General features: G+C 41.1%; 1 protein-coding gene across 2 annotated transcripts in view; it reads left to right on the top strand.

The window, feature by feature from the left end:
• The window catches only part of UVRAG (UV radiation resistance associated), a 329275-nt gene extending 309099 nt beyond the window's left edge, over positions 1 to 20176 (top strand). The window contains exon 15 of one of the 2 annotated variants that reach the window (XM_027562853.1): positions 16648 to 20176. In XM_027562853.1, coding sequence (XP_027418654.1) covers positions 16648 to 17350 — 703 coding nt within the window. In that variant the 3' untranslated portion in view covers positions 17351 to 20176. The remainder of the gene's footprint in view (positions 1 to 16647) is intronic. The other variant, XM_027562854.1, reaches the window with a different exon arrangement.
• The last annotated feature ends 534 nt before the right edge of the window (positions 20177 to 20710 follow it).

Raw genomic sequence — 20710 nt, 5'->3', positions numbered from 1 at the left:
CCCTAGACAGGCCCCCCTCATTTCTGACCTTGGTTCTTTTCTCAGACAAGTTCCCACCACCTAGAATTGCCTGCTTTGCTCTCTCCAAACGTTGCTTTCACTTCAAGGTCCAGCTCACATCCTACTTCATTCACTCACTCAGCAGGCAGAGAAGCAGGCCCTCCCCTGATGCCTTAGGTTCACTCTCCACCAAGCCTTACCCACCAGCTTCTGAGCAGCGATGAGCAGGCACTGAAATTGGAACAAGATGTGATAGACAACAGAAAGTATGAAGTACTGAAGGAAGGTGGAGAAGTTATCTGGAACATTCTTAAGGATGTCATTTACTCCCCAGTGTAAGGTGAGGGGTGTAGGTGAGGCCTGGACAAGCCTTCACTAAGGAGATGGCATTTAGTGGACCTGGGGCATAAGGAGGACTGGGGCATGTGAAGATTACAGGGCAGGCCAGAGTGGGAAGCAGTTGCCCAGTTCTAAGGAGCATATGAAGACTTTGGGTTTGAATAGTAGCTCTACCACTCACTATCTCTGTGACTTCAGGCAAGTTTAAACTCTCTGCTTAAAAGTATCTGTAAAATGGAAATTATAGTGCCTTCCTGATAAAGTTGATATAAAGATTAAGTACTTAGCATACTTCCTGGCACATAATAGTAACAAATGGTAAGTAGTATTATAACTGTATCATGGGTAAATGAAATCGTAGTTGTCTTTTTTAAAAATTAAATCCATCCTTTATTATAGGTATTTTATCTTTCCTTTAAAATCTACAGTCATAAAAAAATATCTACAGTCATCTCCTTACAAACAGGTATAGAACATGGTTCTTGATCACATTTTTTAATAATGGCTCATGCTTATTTGTACATTAGTGATACAGAATATTCACCATTTCCCTTCTACTTTTCCCCAAGTACTTAATACGACCTTCCTCTGAACTTAGAGGAAAGTACCTCACAATTCTAGTGGCCTACTTACTTTTTTGGTTACTTATTTTCTTAGGTTAACTCTCAGCTATAGTTAGAAGTTATGTACAATGGAAGTTTCTTTTTTGCAGAATTTACCGTGTTTTTATTTAAGTTTATAACAACCCTGTGAAAGAGGCAGGGCAAGGGTGATGATCACTATCTTACATATCAGAGTACTTAGAAATATGAAGTGACTTGCCATGATCACATGACAGTAAGTAATGGAACTGGGGCGGCCACACCAGTTGTCTGCCTCCTGGTTGCATGCTCTTTCTGTCATGCCAGGCTGCCTCTTACTAGTTAGTGGTCATTCTTTTCCTTCTCTGCGTTTCCCCAGCCCTCCTCTCTCTCTCTGCCACTGAATTTCTAACACCTATTATTACCTTCCCCAGGGAAGCCCATCAAAGTCAAATCCAGAGTACTAGAAAAATACACTGCAGAATCGGACAGGAAGACACTCTTTGTTGCTTATGATAGGAACCTGGTAAGAGTCATGAAACTTGGTTAGAATTTAGAACTTTAAGACAAAAAGAAACAAAAATGGTGATATGTTTCAACTCCATTGGTTAAGAAACAAGAAAGCTAAGGGAACACGTGAGCTGGCTTAAAACATGTCTGTCCACCGTGTTTGCCTGCCTTAAATTTCATTTTCTTTCTTTCAGAAAAAGAGATGATAAAAGCAGGATTTCAGAACCATCTGTCCTGATTTATACATGAAATGTTTTATTCTAAGTTCAATTTTTACTGACTGTAAAGCACTGGATTTGGGAATCAGAAAATGTACGCTCCAGCTTCAGCTCTGTCATTTAATTTTCATAAATTTTTTGAGTATCAGTTTTTTCAGTGGAGTTAATGGCAGCAGCCCTATTTCCCAAGCATCATTATATGGAACAAATGAGATAATGTCTGTCCAAGTGGTTTATAAACTAAAAAGGACTATACAAAATATCATAAGCATTATTCATACATTCAACAATTCATTAAGGGTCTCCTCTGCATACAGCACTATTCAAAAGACGAAAGAAAATTCAAAAGTGTGAGATTTGCCCTGCTTTTGCTTAGTTGACAGTTGTTTAGTTTATAATCTGAATGAGTAGATAAGACAAATTAAATATTTTGAAGAACAAGACTTACAAAAATACTCTCCTGCATTGTTCAGTCTGTCACGTGGGACTCACAGCCTGAGCCCCGGCTTCAGGGGACCGCGTTCCACGTGATGGTGCTCAACCTCGCACTGACTTCCTTGATGTTGTAGGACCAGGCGTGCCATTGTTATTGAGGCTGCCTCAATTTCCGTGACCTTAGTGATGCTAGAATACTGAGGAGACATATCCTTGGCTACTCTGCAGCTCGCTGGAATACTTCTGATTCCTTCCAGCGTTTAATGATGTGACTTTGGGAGAAGCAACTAGTGGATTTACGTAAGGTCGTATCACTTCACTGGTTAAATCTCTAGATAGTGTTTCTGCTCACCTGTTTCTAATCTAGTTCTCTGTTCTTTTTTATAAATAGAATCAAGTTGAACAGTTTTTTTAGTGAACAAATGATTAAGAAAGTAAGAACTTTGACACATTTTAAGAAAATGGGTTTTTTCAGTCAATTGAAAATAATGAAAAGTTTGGAACCCATCTTTCTTTAAAACCAGAGGGTAAAAAAAAAAAACAAAACACAGAGGGTAGTGATATAATAGTTCAGCTTTTAAGCCAAACCATCCACCTGTGAAAATGAGACCCTATCCTGTATTAACGTTTTTTTACGCCTTATTTTTTAAAAGCAGATCTATCTTCTCTCCTTCCCTCCATCATTTGCTCATGCTGAATTCAGAACTAGTCTCTGGCACGTGACCCAAGGGACTTAAAAACCATGTCGTCTAGCTGACTCTGGTTTTTAAATTTAGATCAAATGACATTGTCTTTGAAGTCTCAAGAGTACTACTTAAGGTAGCCATATCAGAGGGGCGTGCCTCTCAAAGTACTCCTTACTGGCTGGCATCCTTAATATGAAAAGTGAAGGCTGGTCAAAAATAAATGAAAAAGAAAGTTTTATTGGAGTTATTTACTCTTAAGACAGCTATTTCAGACGGAACCTTGACAAGTTATCTCATTGCCTCTAGACAGGAATACACAAGGCATATGGGTATCTGTAGTATTTTAAAAGACTTTGGGGGACCAGGCTTCTTCTGTAACTCATTCCAGAATTTAAACACCCTCACTTCAGGAAATTCTTCCCTATATTTAACTTACAGGCCCCCTTCTGCGGTTAACACCCATTTCCGCTTTTCTCTGTCTCCAGTCAGGATGGAGAACAGCTGGCCAACATCCTTTGTGTGCTAACCCTCCGTCAGTGAGAAGTCATTTGGGTATCCCGGGCTGCTTTTCTCACCCTCCAGCAGCCAAGTCTTTGAACCAAATAGAGATTTTTTTTTTCTGTTTTTATTTGTGCCTTGTTTCTCTCTCATCATTCTTTTTGATTATCAATGAATAAAATTTGGAAAATGTAAAAATACACAGATGACGGGCAAACAATAGCCCTACAATCCAGGGAGGGAAACCACTGTTAAGTTAGTTTGCTATGTGTTACTTATACAGTTGAGATCATATCATCTATATCAGCACTGAAATATAGTCTGAGCTACATATCCAGAAACTTAAACATTTTCTGGCAGCCACATTGCACAAAGGTAAAAAAGAATAGGCAAACTAATTTTAATAGTAGTTTTCCTGTAATTCTAAAATACTGATTGGTGTGTAATCAGTATTTTTAATTATTAATATTTTACACTCCATTTTTATTCTAAACCATCTAAATCCAGTGTGTATTGTACATTCACAGCACATCTCAAGCCCAGCTACCGCCTTGCAGGTACTCAGTGACGTGTAGCTGCAGTGCTGAAGCACAGTCCTTGCAGCTGTATGTACTGCTGTTGTATCTTAAGCCTATTACCAATGCCATTACCAAATTTTTACATCATTTTAATGGCTGCATAATATTTCATCAATTAGACTTACTATAAGTGAATCTTTAGAAAGTTTTGTTCTTCATAAGTAACCATGGAGTGTGCTCTTTTTACTTCTTTTTTTTTTTCTTTCACATTAACTGAATGTTTCTCAACACATTGCCCAAAAACAACAACAACAAATTATTCCTTTTGGGTACAATTAATCAAATCTACTTATTCATAAAACAAATATATTCACTTAGTATCTACTAAGTGCTCTGTACTCCCTTAGATTGGGAAGTGGAGGAATGGGTTTCAAAAAATAGAAGGCCAGGTCCCTTCCATACACTGTTTACAAGACTTGGCTCCACAGTTGGACTGCACACATACTGTATTTAATTCTGACTTAAATATTCTTCCCTTCATTTCTTACTCTCTCTGCACCTTAATATACACACACAGCCTGACTGACTGACTGTACCTTACCTTTCAAAGGTAAATCAAAGATAGTCACCTGTGCTGAGTCCTCTAGGTGACTACTGGCTGCCTCCTCTGTCATACAAAATGTATATTGTGTTCAAAGCACTGTGGTGTTCCGGTGATTGGCTAACTCTCTGTCTTCTCGACTAGAGTAGAAACGCTAATGATAGAAACCTTATTTTATGAGCCTCTTTATTCCCAGTGCCTAGCAGATTGCCAGGCAGTGAATGTGGATTTCAGTACTGTCTACTGAAATATGTGTTGAAATAACAAGTGATCATGTTAAGCATCAGTTGGATGGTATAATTACAAGTATTGATCAGGGAGTTCAGAGAGGTCATTTTAAATTGGCATATGGTTGAAGAAGGCTTTAACAAATGAGGCAGGACTTGAACTGGGCTTTGGGAAGATGGTTATGCCTACATGAATGGAGGGGAGATGCCCTGTTGCAGGAAGTCTTGTTTTTTCAGGAGGAATCCTTTAGCATGTATCAGCAGATAAATATCTTTCTAGATCTAAAACACTGTACTAAGTTTCAAGAAGGCTGACAGGGCTTTGCAGAATTAGAAAGTACTGCTGACTGCTTCATGTGATCTTTGAGTATAAGCTGCATTTCAACTCTGGAGATGTTAAAGGTCCATTTTATATGATGCTTGTTCAGTAATCCTTCTGCTAGGGATAACTGCATATATAAGAAGAGGTAACATCATTATAGAAATATCAAATGAGTGTTATTGCAAACCAGGTACCCTCCCAAAGCATTTTGAATGAATTATTTAGTTAACTCATTTAATCCTCACAACAGCTGAGTGAACTAGGGCCCATTTATCCTCTCTCATGTTACAGATGAAACTGAAGCACAGAGAAGTTTAAATAATTTAAATGTAACACAGCCATCAAGTGGAGGAGCTAAGATTTGATCCCAGAAGAACAGTTTTAGGGCCTCTCCTTTAACCATTACTCTGTACAGCCTCTCTTCTAGCTGTGTTAAGAATAAAATATTTTATACAGAGATCATTTAGTATCTCTGGTTCTAGAACAGGAATCCTGTCATTATAACCTTTCTCTAGTTCTCTTCATTCCTTTCTGACTGCTCCTTATCTCACTCGTGGGCGCCTCTTTTTCTGCCTCATCATGAAAAACAGGAGCACCTCAAGGCTCAGTCCTTGGCCCTCTTTTCTCTGATTTTATTCACCACCCCTGCCCAGTGATCTGATCTGATCTTCAACTACGTTTTTTAATTATCACCCACACTGAACTGAAGCACAAGTATAACTCTTTAGCCCAGGTCTCTGTTCTGGTATCAGACCTCTGTTCAGATTGCCTCCTGGACATTTTCATAGCACACCGTGTGTGCCCACGTTGTGGTTTTTTTGTTTGTTTTTTTCCCCTGTCTTCCACCAGAACCATCGTAAGCCTCATGGTCTTCCAGGGCTCTGCTTTCAGCAAATCGAATCTCCATCCAGTCTTTCACACTGGCCAGGAAGCTGTTTGATTCTCCCTTTCCTCATAACTCCAACCTTCGCAACCTCTTCTGATTCCCCCTAATGTGCCTCTGTCTGCAGCTACACCTTTCCACTCTGGCCCAAGCCTGCGTCATCTCACCTGCACTACTGCACGGCCTGTGCTCGGTCCTCCAGCATCCGCTCCAGACCCCCTCCCGTGTGTTCTCCAGCTTCAGTCAGAGTGTACCTGCCAAAATACAGATCAGTCGATCAGTGTCTCTTCCTCTCCCTACCCACTAGACAGACAAGACAGACATACACACCCCTAGCCTAAAACACTTTAATGACTTGAAGAGAAAATTCTAAACATGGCCTCTGGGTTTCTGCATAGTCTACTCTAGACCACATTTTGCTCTTCAGCTTTATCTTCTACCAGGCTACTGTTCACTTGATGACTTTTTGGGTCCTCACACATTGTTGTCTTTCTTGATGTAGGTAGGGTCTTGACATATCCTTTTCCTTTTGCCTGGATGCTCTCACCTACACACCCACTCTTCACCTGGTGAAGAAGTCTAGTCCTTCAGATCTTGGCCTTGGCTGGGTCAGTTCTGTTATAAGCTCTCTCAACCCCTGATCACTCCTGCACAGCATGTGTCAGAGGTGGTCATTTTATGTCTGTAATTTTTACATTAATGTCTGTCCACTCCCACTCTGATAAAAGCTCCACAAAAGCAGGAGCCATGGCTTTTTTCAACCACTGTTGTATCCCCAAGTACACAGTGCCTGGTGTATAGTAGACACTCACCATGTATTTGAATGAGGGAGTAAATAATGTGTTGCTATGTTCTGTTTATACTGCACCTCTTATAGTAATACAGAGGGCTACAAGAGAGAAGCTTCCCAAGACATTATCCCTGGAGTCCCACAGTCTCTAAGCAGCGATTCAGTGAAGCTGTCATTCAAGCATTTCTTCCAAAGGCCTTCAGCATCTCTGGATATGGTGGCAAAGCTATCCATTTTTCTTTTAAAATAACAAACAACTGAAGTTGTTTCTTTTCATGGTTCGATTCATGTCAGAGCTTATGAGAAATGAGATGGTGGTTCAGCTTTGTGGCATCTTTCAAAAGACTTAACTTCACAGATTCTGTCGTTGGTCTCTGGAGTCTAATGCTTCCTTTAGTGCTCTGTCTCTGCAAGTCTACTTTGTAAATTCTGACCAAGGTTTTAGTTGGTCAGGTTCTTCCTGTGACTGGTCTGTGACATCGCTATTACTCTGGTTTCCCTGGCAAAGGTAGATTTTTTTTTTTTTTTTTTTTTTTTTAAGTTTTCAGCACAAACACCTTATCACTCTCCCACATTTCAAGTGCAATCTAGACACTCCGACAGTTAGCCAGGTAACCTTCCTGGCATCTCTGTTTCTACAGACCATGTTACAGCCTCATAATGTTTGTTGCCTTGCCTGTGATTTCAATACGTTATTTGTGTGATGATTTCTTAGAAGTGAAAGCTGATGGGTGCAGTGGTTGACCTCTCAGCTCCTGGGACCATCTGTCTCTCTGGAGGATCACTGTTTATTCCCTGACCCCAAGGAACTCAGCCTTGAGACCAAGCTGGCCTCCAGGTGGGCTCCGGGCCGTGGGCACCCCTTCAGCCTCTGTTCATAGCCTGTGCTGGGACCTCTGTTTCCCAGCTGGGCCTTGTTGCCCAGGACCACGGAGCTGCTCACATCACAGAGCCTGGGAAATGGGTTTTTTTCAGCTTGCTTGGTTTTATCCTTTGCTGATGGAACTTTCTCTTTCACAAACTCATCTCCCCATCACAACTCCGTTTAAATAAAATCTAAAGGCTCCCTTGTTCAGTTATTCCTTTTTAAACCTCTGTTTTTATTTAGTCAGACTCTGGCAGGAAGCCTTCTAAGCTGAGCCCAGGGGAAAAGTGACCATTGGCACAGATTTTAGCCTGTGCTCTGGCCCAAGATTGTTTCTATTTTTATTTTGTTTCTTGTTTTTGTTAACATCCAGGGCAAAGATTAAGCATTTTCACTTATCTGTAATGGTGAGAGGCCTTCAGATTGCTTGCCTGTGGCCAAGAGTTTACATGCTTAAAACTATTAACCTCCAGTGACCTCCTGGGAGATAAGATCTAGCTGATCAATTTGGCTTTTCCAAAAGGAGGCTCTGTGCTTCTACTTGATCTGAGATAGAAAAAGAAGAAAGATAAATCCCAGCCTTTGCTGGATTTTGAAAAAGGTTAGTAGCCTAATTTATGGAGGTTTTTTTTTTTAAACTAACTTTATGTCATAATTCCTCAGCTGCCAAAAGACGTAATTCTACCTTCGCTTCGCCTTGGCAACCTGCTTTTGGCACTCTGTGCAGCCCTGTCGTTGCTCTGCATTATTTAAGCAGTAATCTTTAAGAAGGTGAGAAACTATTATTGCTTTTTAGCACAGTTGACATGCTGTTGGCACAGAGGAGTACCTAGAGCTTCAAACATTTCTAATGGCTGTAAACCAACTTAAACACCTCCATGGAGAGGTCTCACTGCCATGAGGTCATAGCTTGCTACAAGGGGGAGAAAGAAGAAGATCAAATGTTATTTAAAAGTGTGGGGTTTTTTCCTTCTTTTTAAGTATTCTTATTCCACCGAGTTGTAGCTGTAGATTTTGGCCAGGTTCCAGACAATCAAGATTTAGCGTTTTGACCAGCTGTGATCTAGTAATGTTCCTCGGAGGAAACATTTTGTAGGAGGGAAAGACACATATTTGAGTCTGTGAATTGTACTCCTTCCTAATACTTTACAGTGTGAGATCTGGTTGTAGACAGATAAAACAAGCACAAGCGAATCTGAGAGAGAACAGAGAAAAAAACTTTTCAGAGAGCTAAAAATTCCCCCCAGCTTCAAGAATGCTCTTGAGGTGGAAAATCTTTACATTCTTTCCTTTATTTCATTTTTCACTGAGTCTCCACATTTATAACAGTTCATGGTAAAATGTGTGTTCATAATAGATACTTAGAATGCATTACAATTCTTATGACAGCGTAACAAGTCTTAGGAAGTAAAAATGCCCCACAAACTTAATGCAGGCAAGAAGAGAAGGAAAAGTTATCAAACCAGTTGACCTAAAAACATTATTCTGATTCTCACTGCTCCCTCATATAGAAGTGGAGAGTGTTTTGGTGGCAAGTCCTATGGATTGGGAAAGAGAAGAAAATTAGCATTTATTTAGTCAGACACCCTCTGTTAAAACACAGTTAAGACTTTCCTGGTGTCATGGTGGATAGAAATTCACCTGCCAGCGCAGGGCACAAGGGTCTGGGAGGATCCCACATGCGCGGAGCAGCTAAGCCCGTGCACAACTGCTGAGCCCACGAACTCTAGGGCCCACGTGCCCTGGAGCCTGTGCTGCACAATGAGAGAAGCCGCTGCAGTGAGAAGCCCACACCCCGAAACGAGCAGCCCCTCTCCCCACAGCTAGAGGCAGCTCACGCAGAAAGCAGCAAAGACCCAGCGTGGCCGAAAAAAGAAAACCAGTTAGTTTCTTTGTGATCTTGGGCAGGTTACCTAACCTCTGTGCCTAAGTTTCTTCATCTGCAAAATGAGGGTGATTTTCTTAATACATCATAGGGATGAGAGGATTAAATGAGACCATGTATAAAGCTGTTAATAGATACTTCATATAAAATATCAGTTGCTATTGTTTTATTACTAATAATTTATGGAGTACCTACTCATTGTACTAAGAATTTTACTTGTAGATCCCATTTAATCCTAACTGCAACAGCTGTTAGATGGATATACCCACTTTACAGGAGATGAAACATAGGTTCAGTGCTTCACCAGGCTCACGTATTTCATATAATGGCAGAGCTACGTGTAAGGGTCTGGAATATTATATACAGGAGATGTGGAAGTAGGAACACATTTTGGGCCAATGCTTCCGTACCTGTTCTCCTCTCTCTCAGTCCCTTTTCTGTAAAAAGAGGCCATAGTTTCAGGCAGTAAAACCCACAGAAAAGGAAGAGAGAGCAAGAGTGCTGGGGCAGGGGTAGTGGAGTCCACTGGGCTGGTTCTGCTGCTCCCAGATTAGCTTCATGGCGAGGTGTGTGTATAATGGTTATAGAAGTGCTGAACAGAGTCCTCCTCATTTAGCTTGGGGAAGCAGAGAAATTCTCCCTCTTATAAAAATTCCCTTTCCCTGAAACTGTATTCTTACAGAAAAATGACACATCAGAGGTTTGGGGACAATAAGAATGTGGCTCCAAGGATTCTGGGGGGCTCTTGTAGTCCCGCAGCATTTGGTAGAGCGTGTAAATAGAGGCACTTGAGCATTTCCACTAGATTCAAAGCCTTCCCCACCACATGTCCTCAGGAAAAAGCTGGAGTGAAGTTTCACCCCGAGCAGGATAAACCTTTGATTTAGTACTTTCTCCCCCACTCTTTTATACTTGCCTGACTCCTTATATTCGTGCAGGCAGCTCTCCCTGATGTGCAGGAGTGGAGACGTGGGTGTGTGGGAGGAGTTCTGAGTTTGTTCTTACTTTAAACAGTATTTTGTATAGAAGAAAACAGTAGAAGGAAGGAGATCTAGGTTCTGGTCTTTCCTCTGCTACTTGTTACCCTGTGTTTCTGTCTAAGATGTTAATGTCTTTGAGTCTCCGTTATCTCTTCTGTGGGCCTCAGACGACAAAGAATCCACCTACAATGCAGGAGACCTGGGTTTGATCCCTGGGTTGGGAAGATTCTTGGAGAAGAGAATGGCTACCCACTCCAGTAGGCTTGCCTGGAGAATTCCATGGACAGAGGAGCTGGGCTACTGTCCATGGGGTCACAAAGAGTCAGACACGACTGGGCAACTAAGTTTTTTTTTTTTTAACCTCTTCTGTAAAATGAGGCTAATACTTTTGGAATCCAGAGCCTAGGGAAGCAAATAATAATAACAGAAACCACAATTACAGCTACTACTGTCATCAGTATATATGGCAGGCATCCTCCCAAGGGTTCGGAGAAGGCAATGGCACCCCACTCCAGTACTTTTGCCTAGAAAATCCCATGGACGGAGGAGCCTGGTAGGCTGCAGTCCATGGGGTCGCTAGGAGTCGGACATGACTGAGCGACTTCACTTGTACTTCTCACTTTCATGCATTGGAGAAGGAAATGGCAACCCACTCCAGTGTTCTTGCCTGGAGAATCCCAGGGACGGGGGAACCTGGTGGGCTGCCGTCTATGGGGTCGCACAGAGTCGGACACGACTGAAGCGACTTAGCAGCAGCAGCAGCAGCTGCCAAGGGTTTGAAGTGTGTTATTTAATCCTTACCACAGTCCAATAATCTATTTTAAAAAGAAGAAAACTAGAACAGAGAGACGATAACTGCCTATAGTCATATAACTAATAAGTGGTGAATTCAGCCTTAATTTATAGCTCCAAATAAACAGGATCAATCATGGTTGCCGATCCAGACGTTTGAGCATCCCTTCTCATCACCACTACTATCTCCAGATAGCTCTGGATATAGCTGAAGAGTTAACAAAAGTAACTGCAATAAAGACAGAATGAAAAAGAAATTAATGACCTTAATTTAGAGACATCAGAGAAGACTTGATCCAAAGAAGCCAAATTTAAACCAGACTGTCCTCCTTGACCTCTAAACTCTGAACTACTTGGCTTCTCCCTCGCATGCTATTGTCAGGGATCCTAAGATATCCTTTTGTGCTTGTAGCAGAAAAGAGTATTATTATTTAACAGTCCCTGATATGATTCAGTTATTCAGTCTATGTCTTGTTTCACTAAACTGTGGCCTAGAAAGTTTGTAATTACAGTATCTTTGGGTGGTTGTTTTTAAATACATTCCTTTAAATTATAGCGTTAAACCCCAAATGTCATGTTTCCAGTTTGGACCTAAGCCAAGCTGAAGGAGACATCCATTCAAAGCAAACAGGTGATAAGGAGACTGTGCAGTGAACTTTGAGGACTCTGTCCAATTGCTAGACCTCAGGCTTTATGTCCCCAAATCTAGTGCTTTAGAACAAGGAACCTGTGGCTGGAGTGGTGGGTAAAGAAATGCCATATTTTCTGCTGCAACTGCTCCTCCCCAGAACACTCAGGTTTACTTTAGTTGTTTCCAGAAGTAGAAATTATTTATGTTGTTCATCACAATTTAAATAATGTAATAATTTCATTTGATAAGTAAGTTGTCAATTGCCTTTAAAAATTGGTCTTAAAAACTAGTAAATCTAAGGATTTCAACTTCTTTTTCCATCTTGATAAAGTAATTATGAAGCCAGACTCTAATCAGACAAAAAGAATCTTGAAAGCTTTTGGGCATTTGCCTTTTTAATTGCTGCCTTTCTCTTTTTAGGCAACAGTAGAGGTAAAATGTTCCTTTTTATGGTAAGAATTTAGTTAATACCAAAACATGTAATGAAGATTCCTTCTAGAAACCTTCTATTAAATATGAAAATTTTAAAAGTTATTTTATTAAAAACCTATGCATTGTATTTTTATACAGAAATGCAAGTTTAATATAAAATTTTAGAAATATCTCAAATCCACAAACATAAGGAAATGGTTAAGTAACTTTTGATAATTTCATTTAATGGAGTAGCCACTTAGAATTGTTTACCAAGAGGTTTTAATAACTTTCAACAACAGGATACAGAAGTGTGTGTATGTATATATATATTTTTTATATATATGTACATATACTGCAAACACAACTTTCATTTTGTTGTTTGATTGGTTTTGTGTCTTTTTTAAATTAAACACATATATAAAATCAAAGTCTACAAGGAAAATATCCAAATAGTGGTTATTTGATGGCCAATAGGTTTTTGACTGATTTTTAGTTTTTAATATGGTTTATATTTTTAGTTGTCCAGGGAGAATAAATTATTATAATAATTTAAAATGCATGTGTGTTTGTATATATTTTCATACAGTCATTCAATACTTGAGCTATTTTAAGCTCAGCTATCTTAAAAATTTGGAACATTGCTAAGATCCTGGAAGTAATAAAAAAATTAATTCTGAGCAGGCAAAACTAATGTTACAAAACTCATATAATTATGCGTATTGTACCCAGGATATCTGCTGGTCCATCTCTCAAATCCTATTTATTCTTGCTTTGCACACAGTTCTCAAGACAGCTACTTTATAAGAACACAACAAATAAGACACAAATGTCAAAAAAAGGAGAAGCCCTTGCAGGCAAAAACACTGACTTGACCGCACGTAACAGCCTGACAGTGAGAGAGGACATACAAAAGCCTGATGCAGACTTCAGACTCAGAAACACACCCCTGGAAGGCCTATAGTCGCTCTACTATGTCATAGTCAGTAAGATGTGCTCATATTGATGGCCCACAGTTATCAAGAAAATACCTTTTTAAATTGATAAATAAATAGCTACATGTATATGTATAACTGAATCACTTAACTATACACCTGAAACTATCACATTGTTAATCAACTATATTCCAAGATAACAAGTTTTAAAACATTTTTTTAATTAAAAAATATATATCTTTTTTGTTCAACTTACTCTTTTTAAGATCATAAGAAAGACTAGTAAAAATTTTTGAAAAGTTTCATGGCGCATAGCTACAAATGGGGGGAAGAAAGACAGTGTGTGATTGTTAGGGTAAACGTTAGACCTGTAGACTTCCTTATTTGTCTAATACCTCATCTTCTTACCGTTCTTAAGAGGGAATGTTTTATTGTTACTTGGGTTTTCTAAATTGTATTTGATACTGTCTTTACCTCAGTTCTCATAAAAATTCAGAGAAACTGGAAAAGATCCCAGAATCAGGATGTCAGCAAATGCCAAAGTCTCCATCTAGCAAAGCCTTTGAATCCATGTATCAAAATAGGAGTAACATCAATAAGGACCTACGGTACAGCACAGGAAACTCTACTCAGTATTCTGTAACAATCTATATAGGAAAAGAATCTGAAAAAGAATGGATAGATGCGTATGTACAACTGAACCACTTTGCTGTAACCTGAAACTAACACAACATTGTCAACTATATTCCAATATAAAATTAAAAATTAAAAAAAAAAAAGAGTAACAGCCCAGAGCTTAGCTATAGGTTGGGTGGGTTAAATGGGAAAGCCTGTGTATAATGGCATTCAGCTTGATATCTGGCATATCAGACATTGCTGCTACTGCTAAGTCGCTTCAGTCGTGTCCGACTCTGTGCAATCCCATACACGGCAGCCTACTAGGCTCCCCATCCCTGGGATTCTCCAGGCAAGAGCACTGGAGTGGGTTGCCATTTCCTTCTTCAATGCATGAAAGTAAAAAGTGAAAATGAAGTCGCTCAGTCGTGTCCGACTCTTCACAACCCCATGGACTGTAGCCCGCCAGGCTCCTCCATCCATGGGATTTTCCAGGCAAGAGTACTGGAGTGGGGTGCCATTGCCTTCTCCAATATCAGACATTGGTTCTTAGCAAATGTTAGTCAAATTTGAATATGATTTTCCCACATGAGATGCAAATGACTGTGAGGGCTCTGGAGTCAGATGTGGGTTCTGCAACCTTGAAGAAATCACATAACCTCCTACCTGCCTACCTTTTTCACAGGGCAGATATGAGAATTCAGCATTTTGGATGCTCAAGAGAAGGGTAGTTCCCTGCTCACTGTAACTGGGGGAGGGATTGGGGGTTTCATACTTTTATTACTTTTTTGTCATGCAAAGTTGAGAGCTTTCGAGGCAAAGACGACTATAAAAACCCCTTTGTTGTTGTGTCTTAAGCACTGCTTGTTCCTCATGCCCTTTTATCAGCCCACCTGGAGCCCAGCTGAGAGAAGCAGAGCAGGGTCCCCCCGGGAGGGAGGGCGGATGGTGGCAGGGAGGGTGTCAAGTCATTCAGCCTCCATAGCCGTGAGTAGTTTAAGCACCTGGCCTGGGGTCTCATACCAGCCACTCATCTTCAGTGTTCTGGGCAGGCTCACCTGGTGCTTCTCTCCCTTCCTGGGTGGGGTGGCAACTGAACGTGTGGCCCTTCTGCCCAGAATAGACTTGTCTTTGGGTGGTGCTGATGCTGTTTTGTTTTGATTACCTAGGCCCCCTGCAAAATCATGTAGAGAGGGGTACTGTCAGCAAGTAGCAGAGTGAAAACAACAAGGTTGGCAAAAATGTGCAGCTTTACCCCATTACTGTGAGTTTTGACAACATATTAACTGAAAACCTAGATTAAGGCCAACAGGTTTTGCTCTGTTTCGTTTTTCTTGAGAACTAAAAACAGTAATTTACTGTCTACTTGCCTGGTTCTATATGTGCCCCAGTGAGCACCCCTAATTATGAAATTACTCTTGGCACCAACACTTATAACCAAGCAAGGGAGTCTGGTGGGTGCATAGATTAGAAGGACCTTGTGGTTGCCTTTTCTCAAGATGAATAACCTTTGCTTAGACCACAGCGATAAGCCAGCATCAGAAAAAATCTGAGCAGAGAGGGAGCAGGGAGCTGGCTTACGGGGTTGTGGCCATGGATACAGGTAGAAGGAACCCTAGATCCTTTCTTCTTTTGCAGGGCACTTTTCATGTCTGTAATTTGAAAATATAATAGAGTATGTACGGTGTATATATGCAGGCGTCTTTCTTCCCTAAGATTGGAAGCTCCTCAGAGGCAGGGCCTGCTCTGTTTCCTCTCCCCAAGGCCTGGCCTGGCACATGAAGTAGCTACTTGTTGCATGAGTGCAGTTTCAAGTCTAACCTCTGCTCCTGCCTGGTAGCTGCCTTTTTTGTGAGCCATTTCTCTGTGTGTTTCCTCATCTGAAGAACACATGTCACATGGACCTTGTGTTCATACCTCCCTCTGCCTCTGAACCCAGTTTGTTCATACAGCTGTATTGAAGCTGATAGCTTCAGCCAAGCATGATGTCTGGAACTGTGATCAGTACTCCCGGGACGGCTTCACCAGTCCAGGATATAAAATGACCATCATTTCCAGAGTCTGGATACTCTTATTTCCATTAACTAATTATTATTTATTATTTCAGATTTAGAGTAATAATGTATACCCTGCTTTCTTGACAGGGTTTTGTGAGGACCAAGTGAAATGATGGACATGAAATTACTTCAGAAACTATGCTTTGTACAGCCAAACAGTGATTATTATTGCTGGCCCAAATGTATCTTCCTGAGAAAACTCAAGTTTGAAGGAAGATGAAGACCAAGGATTACAAAATGTGTCCTACTACCATTATACAGGAGAGGTCATCTCCCAAGTTGATTTTTCACGAAACGCACACACACACCTCCTTGGGCCTCCCTCTGCCGGCTGTCTAACATGAGCAGTTAGCATTTGGGTCTTGCAAAAGCTATGGACCACTGAGTTATGGGCCATGGGTTTTAGTCCAGCCTTGCCCCTGCCTCGCTGAGGTTATCATGCACAAGTCTTTGAGGTTCTCTGCCAAATGACAGTATCTGTTTTATGAAGGTAAAATAAGACTTGGATATTAGAAACAAGAATATTGGTAGCCCTACAGACATATGAATTTGATCACATCCTCATATGTTTTTCTTTCCAGATCCAATCCCTCCAGTTGCCTCGACTCCTCCCCATATGACATGGCCTCTACCCTGGGCACTCCCCTCTGCATATATTTTAGTATGTCTTGTATCCTTCTTAAAGGAAGTTCCCAATGCTAAACTTATAATACTTTGTTGTATCTTGCATTTGGACAATTACTACTAAGATTTGAGTATTATCAATTTGTATTTTCTCAAACTTGAATATATTATTTCCTGTCTCTTGATCCAGAAGGTTTAAGCTAAGTTCTGAAGTTGAAGGTAACTTTTCGTTTTTGTCTTCTAGTGACAGACATCACACCTCCAGTGCAATCCCTGTTCCAAAGAGACAAAGCTCCATATTTGGGGGTGCAGATGTAGGCTTCTCTGGGGGGATCCCTTCACCAGACAAAGGATACCGGAAACGGGCCAGCTCAGAGAATGAGAGACTCCAGTACAAAACCCCTCCCCCCAGTTACAACTCTGCACTAGTCCAGCCTGTGACCCCTGTGCCCTCCACGGGAGAATCTGACAGAAAGACAGCATCTCTGTCTTCCTCCTTGGACACCTCCTTGGACCTCTCCAAAGAAAACAAGAAAAAAGGGGTAGATCTGGGCGACAGCTTAAATGGAAGCCACGTGAGTGTGAACACTAGCCAGGAGCAGGGACAAGCACTCTCGGGGCCTCCGGCCACAATCAACGGCACCCTCCTGCCTGGTGAGCAGGCCAGCTCGTCTGGCGCCCAGCTCCCTGGGAGCTTCCACCCAGTCTCGGAAGCCGAGCTCTGCTGCACCGTGGAACAGGCAGAAGAGATCATCGGAATGGAAGCCACAGGCTTCACCTCAGGCGATCAGCTGGAAGCATTTAACTGCATCCCCGTGGACAGTGCTGTGGCAGTGGAGTGTGATGAACAAGTTCTGGGAGAATTTGAAGAGTTCTCCCGAAGGATCTATGCACTGAACGAAAACGTATCCAGTTTCCGCAGGCCACGCAGGAGTTCTGATAAGTGAAGTGAGCAGACAGATGGTAGGACCAGGATGGAGTCACTGCTTGAAATGAGGATAAAGCTGCACTGGTTACCTTTTGTAGTAATTATGACACAATGAATATTAATGGAGGATATTCCTCAGAAAAATAGACTTTGTGAATCAAGGAGGGACTCAGGATCATTGTGTATCAATGGGCCAGACAAAGTTAGATTTTGCTTGCAAGATTTTGCTTTTCAGGCCTGACAGTTGTTTTAAGGCAAAAGTCACTCTCTAGCTTGAGTCACCTTATAGGCATTTGTCTGCTTTTTTATTTACACTTATACGTTATCCTCAGAGGGAAGATGATAATATATAAATAATATAATGAACTCGCCTTTAGATTCTCACAGCATTTGCCCTCACCATAGTTTATGAAACTTTTGGGAAAATTGAATATTCAGTGAAAGGTCTCCACCATTGACTGAAGGGTCTCTGGCCATCCGTTAGGTTGATGTGTAAGCAGCACAGTGGTCTCCGATACAGAGGCCCGTCGGCCTCTGCTCCCAGGCTCGTCAACCCAGCTGTTACACCACTGGTGCAGAAGATGCCTTGTGCATCCTGACCACAGGACATCACATTCGCTGGTTCTTTAATGCAGTTGCCATGACCTCCCACCTCTTTCAGCCAGCCATACCCTTGAAGCAGCCCTCAGATTATATGAAAAACCTCACCTCTGGAGGATTCCAGGAGACCCTCAAGAACCCTCCCCTCCAAGGTTACTATAGTCAGACAGCATCAAGTTCCCTCTGGGGGCCAAAGTTTTTATGTGGGCAGATGCTGTTGTCAAAAACTGGGTGTGCTTTCTGGCAATGCACTCACCTTGTAGAAATCCCTATATGTAATTCCCATGTTAATTTATTAAATTTCAGTTGGAGAGGAGGCATTGTGTATGATGAAATATACATAGGGAGTCAGGCTGTCCAGTGTGCAAACTGTGAGGCAGTTGATGTTGCTGGATTCAGAGACTAGATGAGGCATAGAATACTATTGGTATGTGTGCAATTGCATAAATATTAAATTATGTTTTTGAAGTCCATTTTCATTCCTGGAGCTCAGAGTTCATTTGCTGTTGCTGTATACTTTATTTACCCAAGGACATCGCCTCAGGGTTGCAAGCTCTTTAAGGAGATTTTATGCTTATATCCATGTATTATATAGAAGAATAAAAATTGAGTTTACTTCACTCAACCTGATTTTTTTCCCAGCTTTGAAATTCCTCTTGAACCTATATTTCCATATGTTACATCATGACAGGACTAGCCTGAGCAAAACCTGTGGCTGTATCTAAGCTAATGTTGTTGACTTCATTTGAGTTTACGTATTGTATATAGCAACACGCCATCACAGGTGTACTCTGTAATAGCTCATTCGTCCTGCATAACAACTTAACTCATAGGTTCATAATCATTGTCATACTTCGTCCAAGCATTCCTGGGCTCAATTTTAATATATAGCTACATTGTTAAATGGAATAGTTCATGTTGTTATTTTTTTCATGTAAAGAACTCACAGAATCATTGCATGACAGACAGACCCAACTTGCAAGCAATTAAAAGCTTTAACTGGATCTGAAGAAATCCATCTTATTTCTCATAAATAGGTGGAACTACTCCAAACCTGGAGCAGAAGCCATCTGTAGAGTCAAGGCTTCCTTGACAGTGTACTGTCTTTCATTTTAGAGTAAGGGTGGAGCTAGACATGGTCTTAGATGTACATCCGACTGGGCTGTGGGTCCTCCAGTGAAGCAACATCTACCTCCCAAGCCCAAAAGAAAGGCTTTGAAGGACTGTATTAGTAGTGAACAATGGAAGGTGAATCACGTGTGATTTGTGGTTCCTCAGATATGGGAGAGACCTTTAAACTCCATGCCAAACTCGAAGACAAGGTACATTCGATTTAGGCCCTGCAGCCGGACCACATATAGGAGCACCCATGTTTTACAGCGTTGATCTCAGGTTCCACAAAACCACGTAGAGCCTGGAGCTCTGGGATTTTGTCAGTCAGTCTCTCAGTCTCCCATTTATGGACTCCCTGATTCTGGGGTCCACAGCTTTTCGCCCCCACAGCATGGAACCCCACCATTGACTGTGATCAGGTAGCCCAGAACTGACGGCTAGTTCCCTGCACACTTTCCTGACCCACACTGTGTCCAGTGATGTTACGCCTCAGAACACCACTTGTAGGTTTGGGTTTGTTTAGATTTTGGATTTTCATTGAGTTTGTTTGATGTCTGCAGTTTTCACCATACTTGGATATATGTAAATCCTACAGCATTACATTCTCCAGGAATAAATCTCTGACATTTCCCAAGGCTGCAGACTTCGTTTTGCCTCTGTTTAAAGTGGCCAAGGCCAAAATATGGGATGAAGTTATTATCTCCTACTAATCTTTGTAATTATTCTTGTAAACCACTAAAAAATCAAAATTGCTTTGAGAATATAAGTTGAAAACTGTCCTGTCCATTTCTGAACTGCTAAGGGCCCTTTCAGTTTTCATGTAGCCGAAACACTCTTAACAGCCAGCAAATGTTATCAGATGAATATTTGCTTGTGTTTTCTCTCTCTACTTCCCCTTACCCACTTCAAAAATTCCAGAGATTTTTTCCCCCCAGAATATTAGTTTTGGAAGATTGTATCCAACTATATTTTTTTAGCAGTTCTAATGGTGCCCATTTATCCTGACCTAACTGGTTATTTAAATAATTTTTTAAACCACCACCAATAATAAATGGCATGTGAAACTGATCTGTTGGTAATTGGAAGAAAAGTCAGCATCTGTATTTATAAAATAAAATTGATTAGTATTTATTTTGAGAGTAAAAGTGTATGTTATTTCCCTGTGATGTTTGAGTCCTGTCTTCTTCATTGTTTTGAATTTCATACTGAAGCGGAGTTAACTATGAAAACCTCATTCTTAAACAGTCTACCAGCCATTCCACATTTACTGAGCTAGCCCCCCTTCCACTTTGAAAGGGACTGAACTAAACAAGTTTATATGAAAATTAATCCACTTTGACCTCTGCCACAGTCTCCAGTTGGGAGTACGGCAAGGAAGAGTGGCATAGGTATATTAACAATTGAGTACAATTGAGTGCGATGTTCTGTGATGGAGAGCTGTCTAGTCGTGCCACAGAATTCAGAGGAAGTTATTATGACTCAAGGATTAAGAAAGGTCATGAAGTTAATACAGATGAAAGATGTGTGAGACTTCACATTACTGATGGAGGGAACAGCATGGGCAGAGGCCCAGAGGCAGGGCAGGGCCGCATGCGTATTTGCAGAACTGCAAGGAGTTTGCTGTGCTTGGGCCCTGAATGGATGTGAGGAAAGGTAAGAGGAGAAA

This window comes from Bos indicus x Bos taurus, chromosome 15 (assembly GCF_003369695.1).
Source record: "Bos indicus x Bos taurus breed Angus x Brahman F1 hybrid chromosome 15, Bos_hybrid_MaternalHap_v2.0, whole genome shotgun sequence".
NCBI classification, from domain to species: Eukaryota; Metazoa; Chordata; class Mammalia; order Artiodactyla; family Bovidae; genus Bos; species Bos indicus x Bos taurus.
Note: the sequence above shows the minus strand (reverse complement) of the source record. Positions and strands in the feature narration are given on the sequence as shown.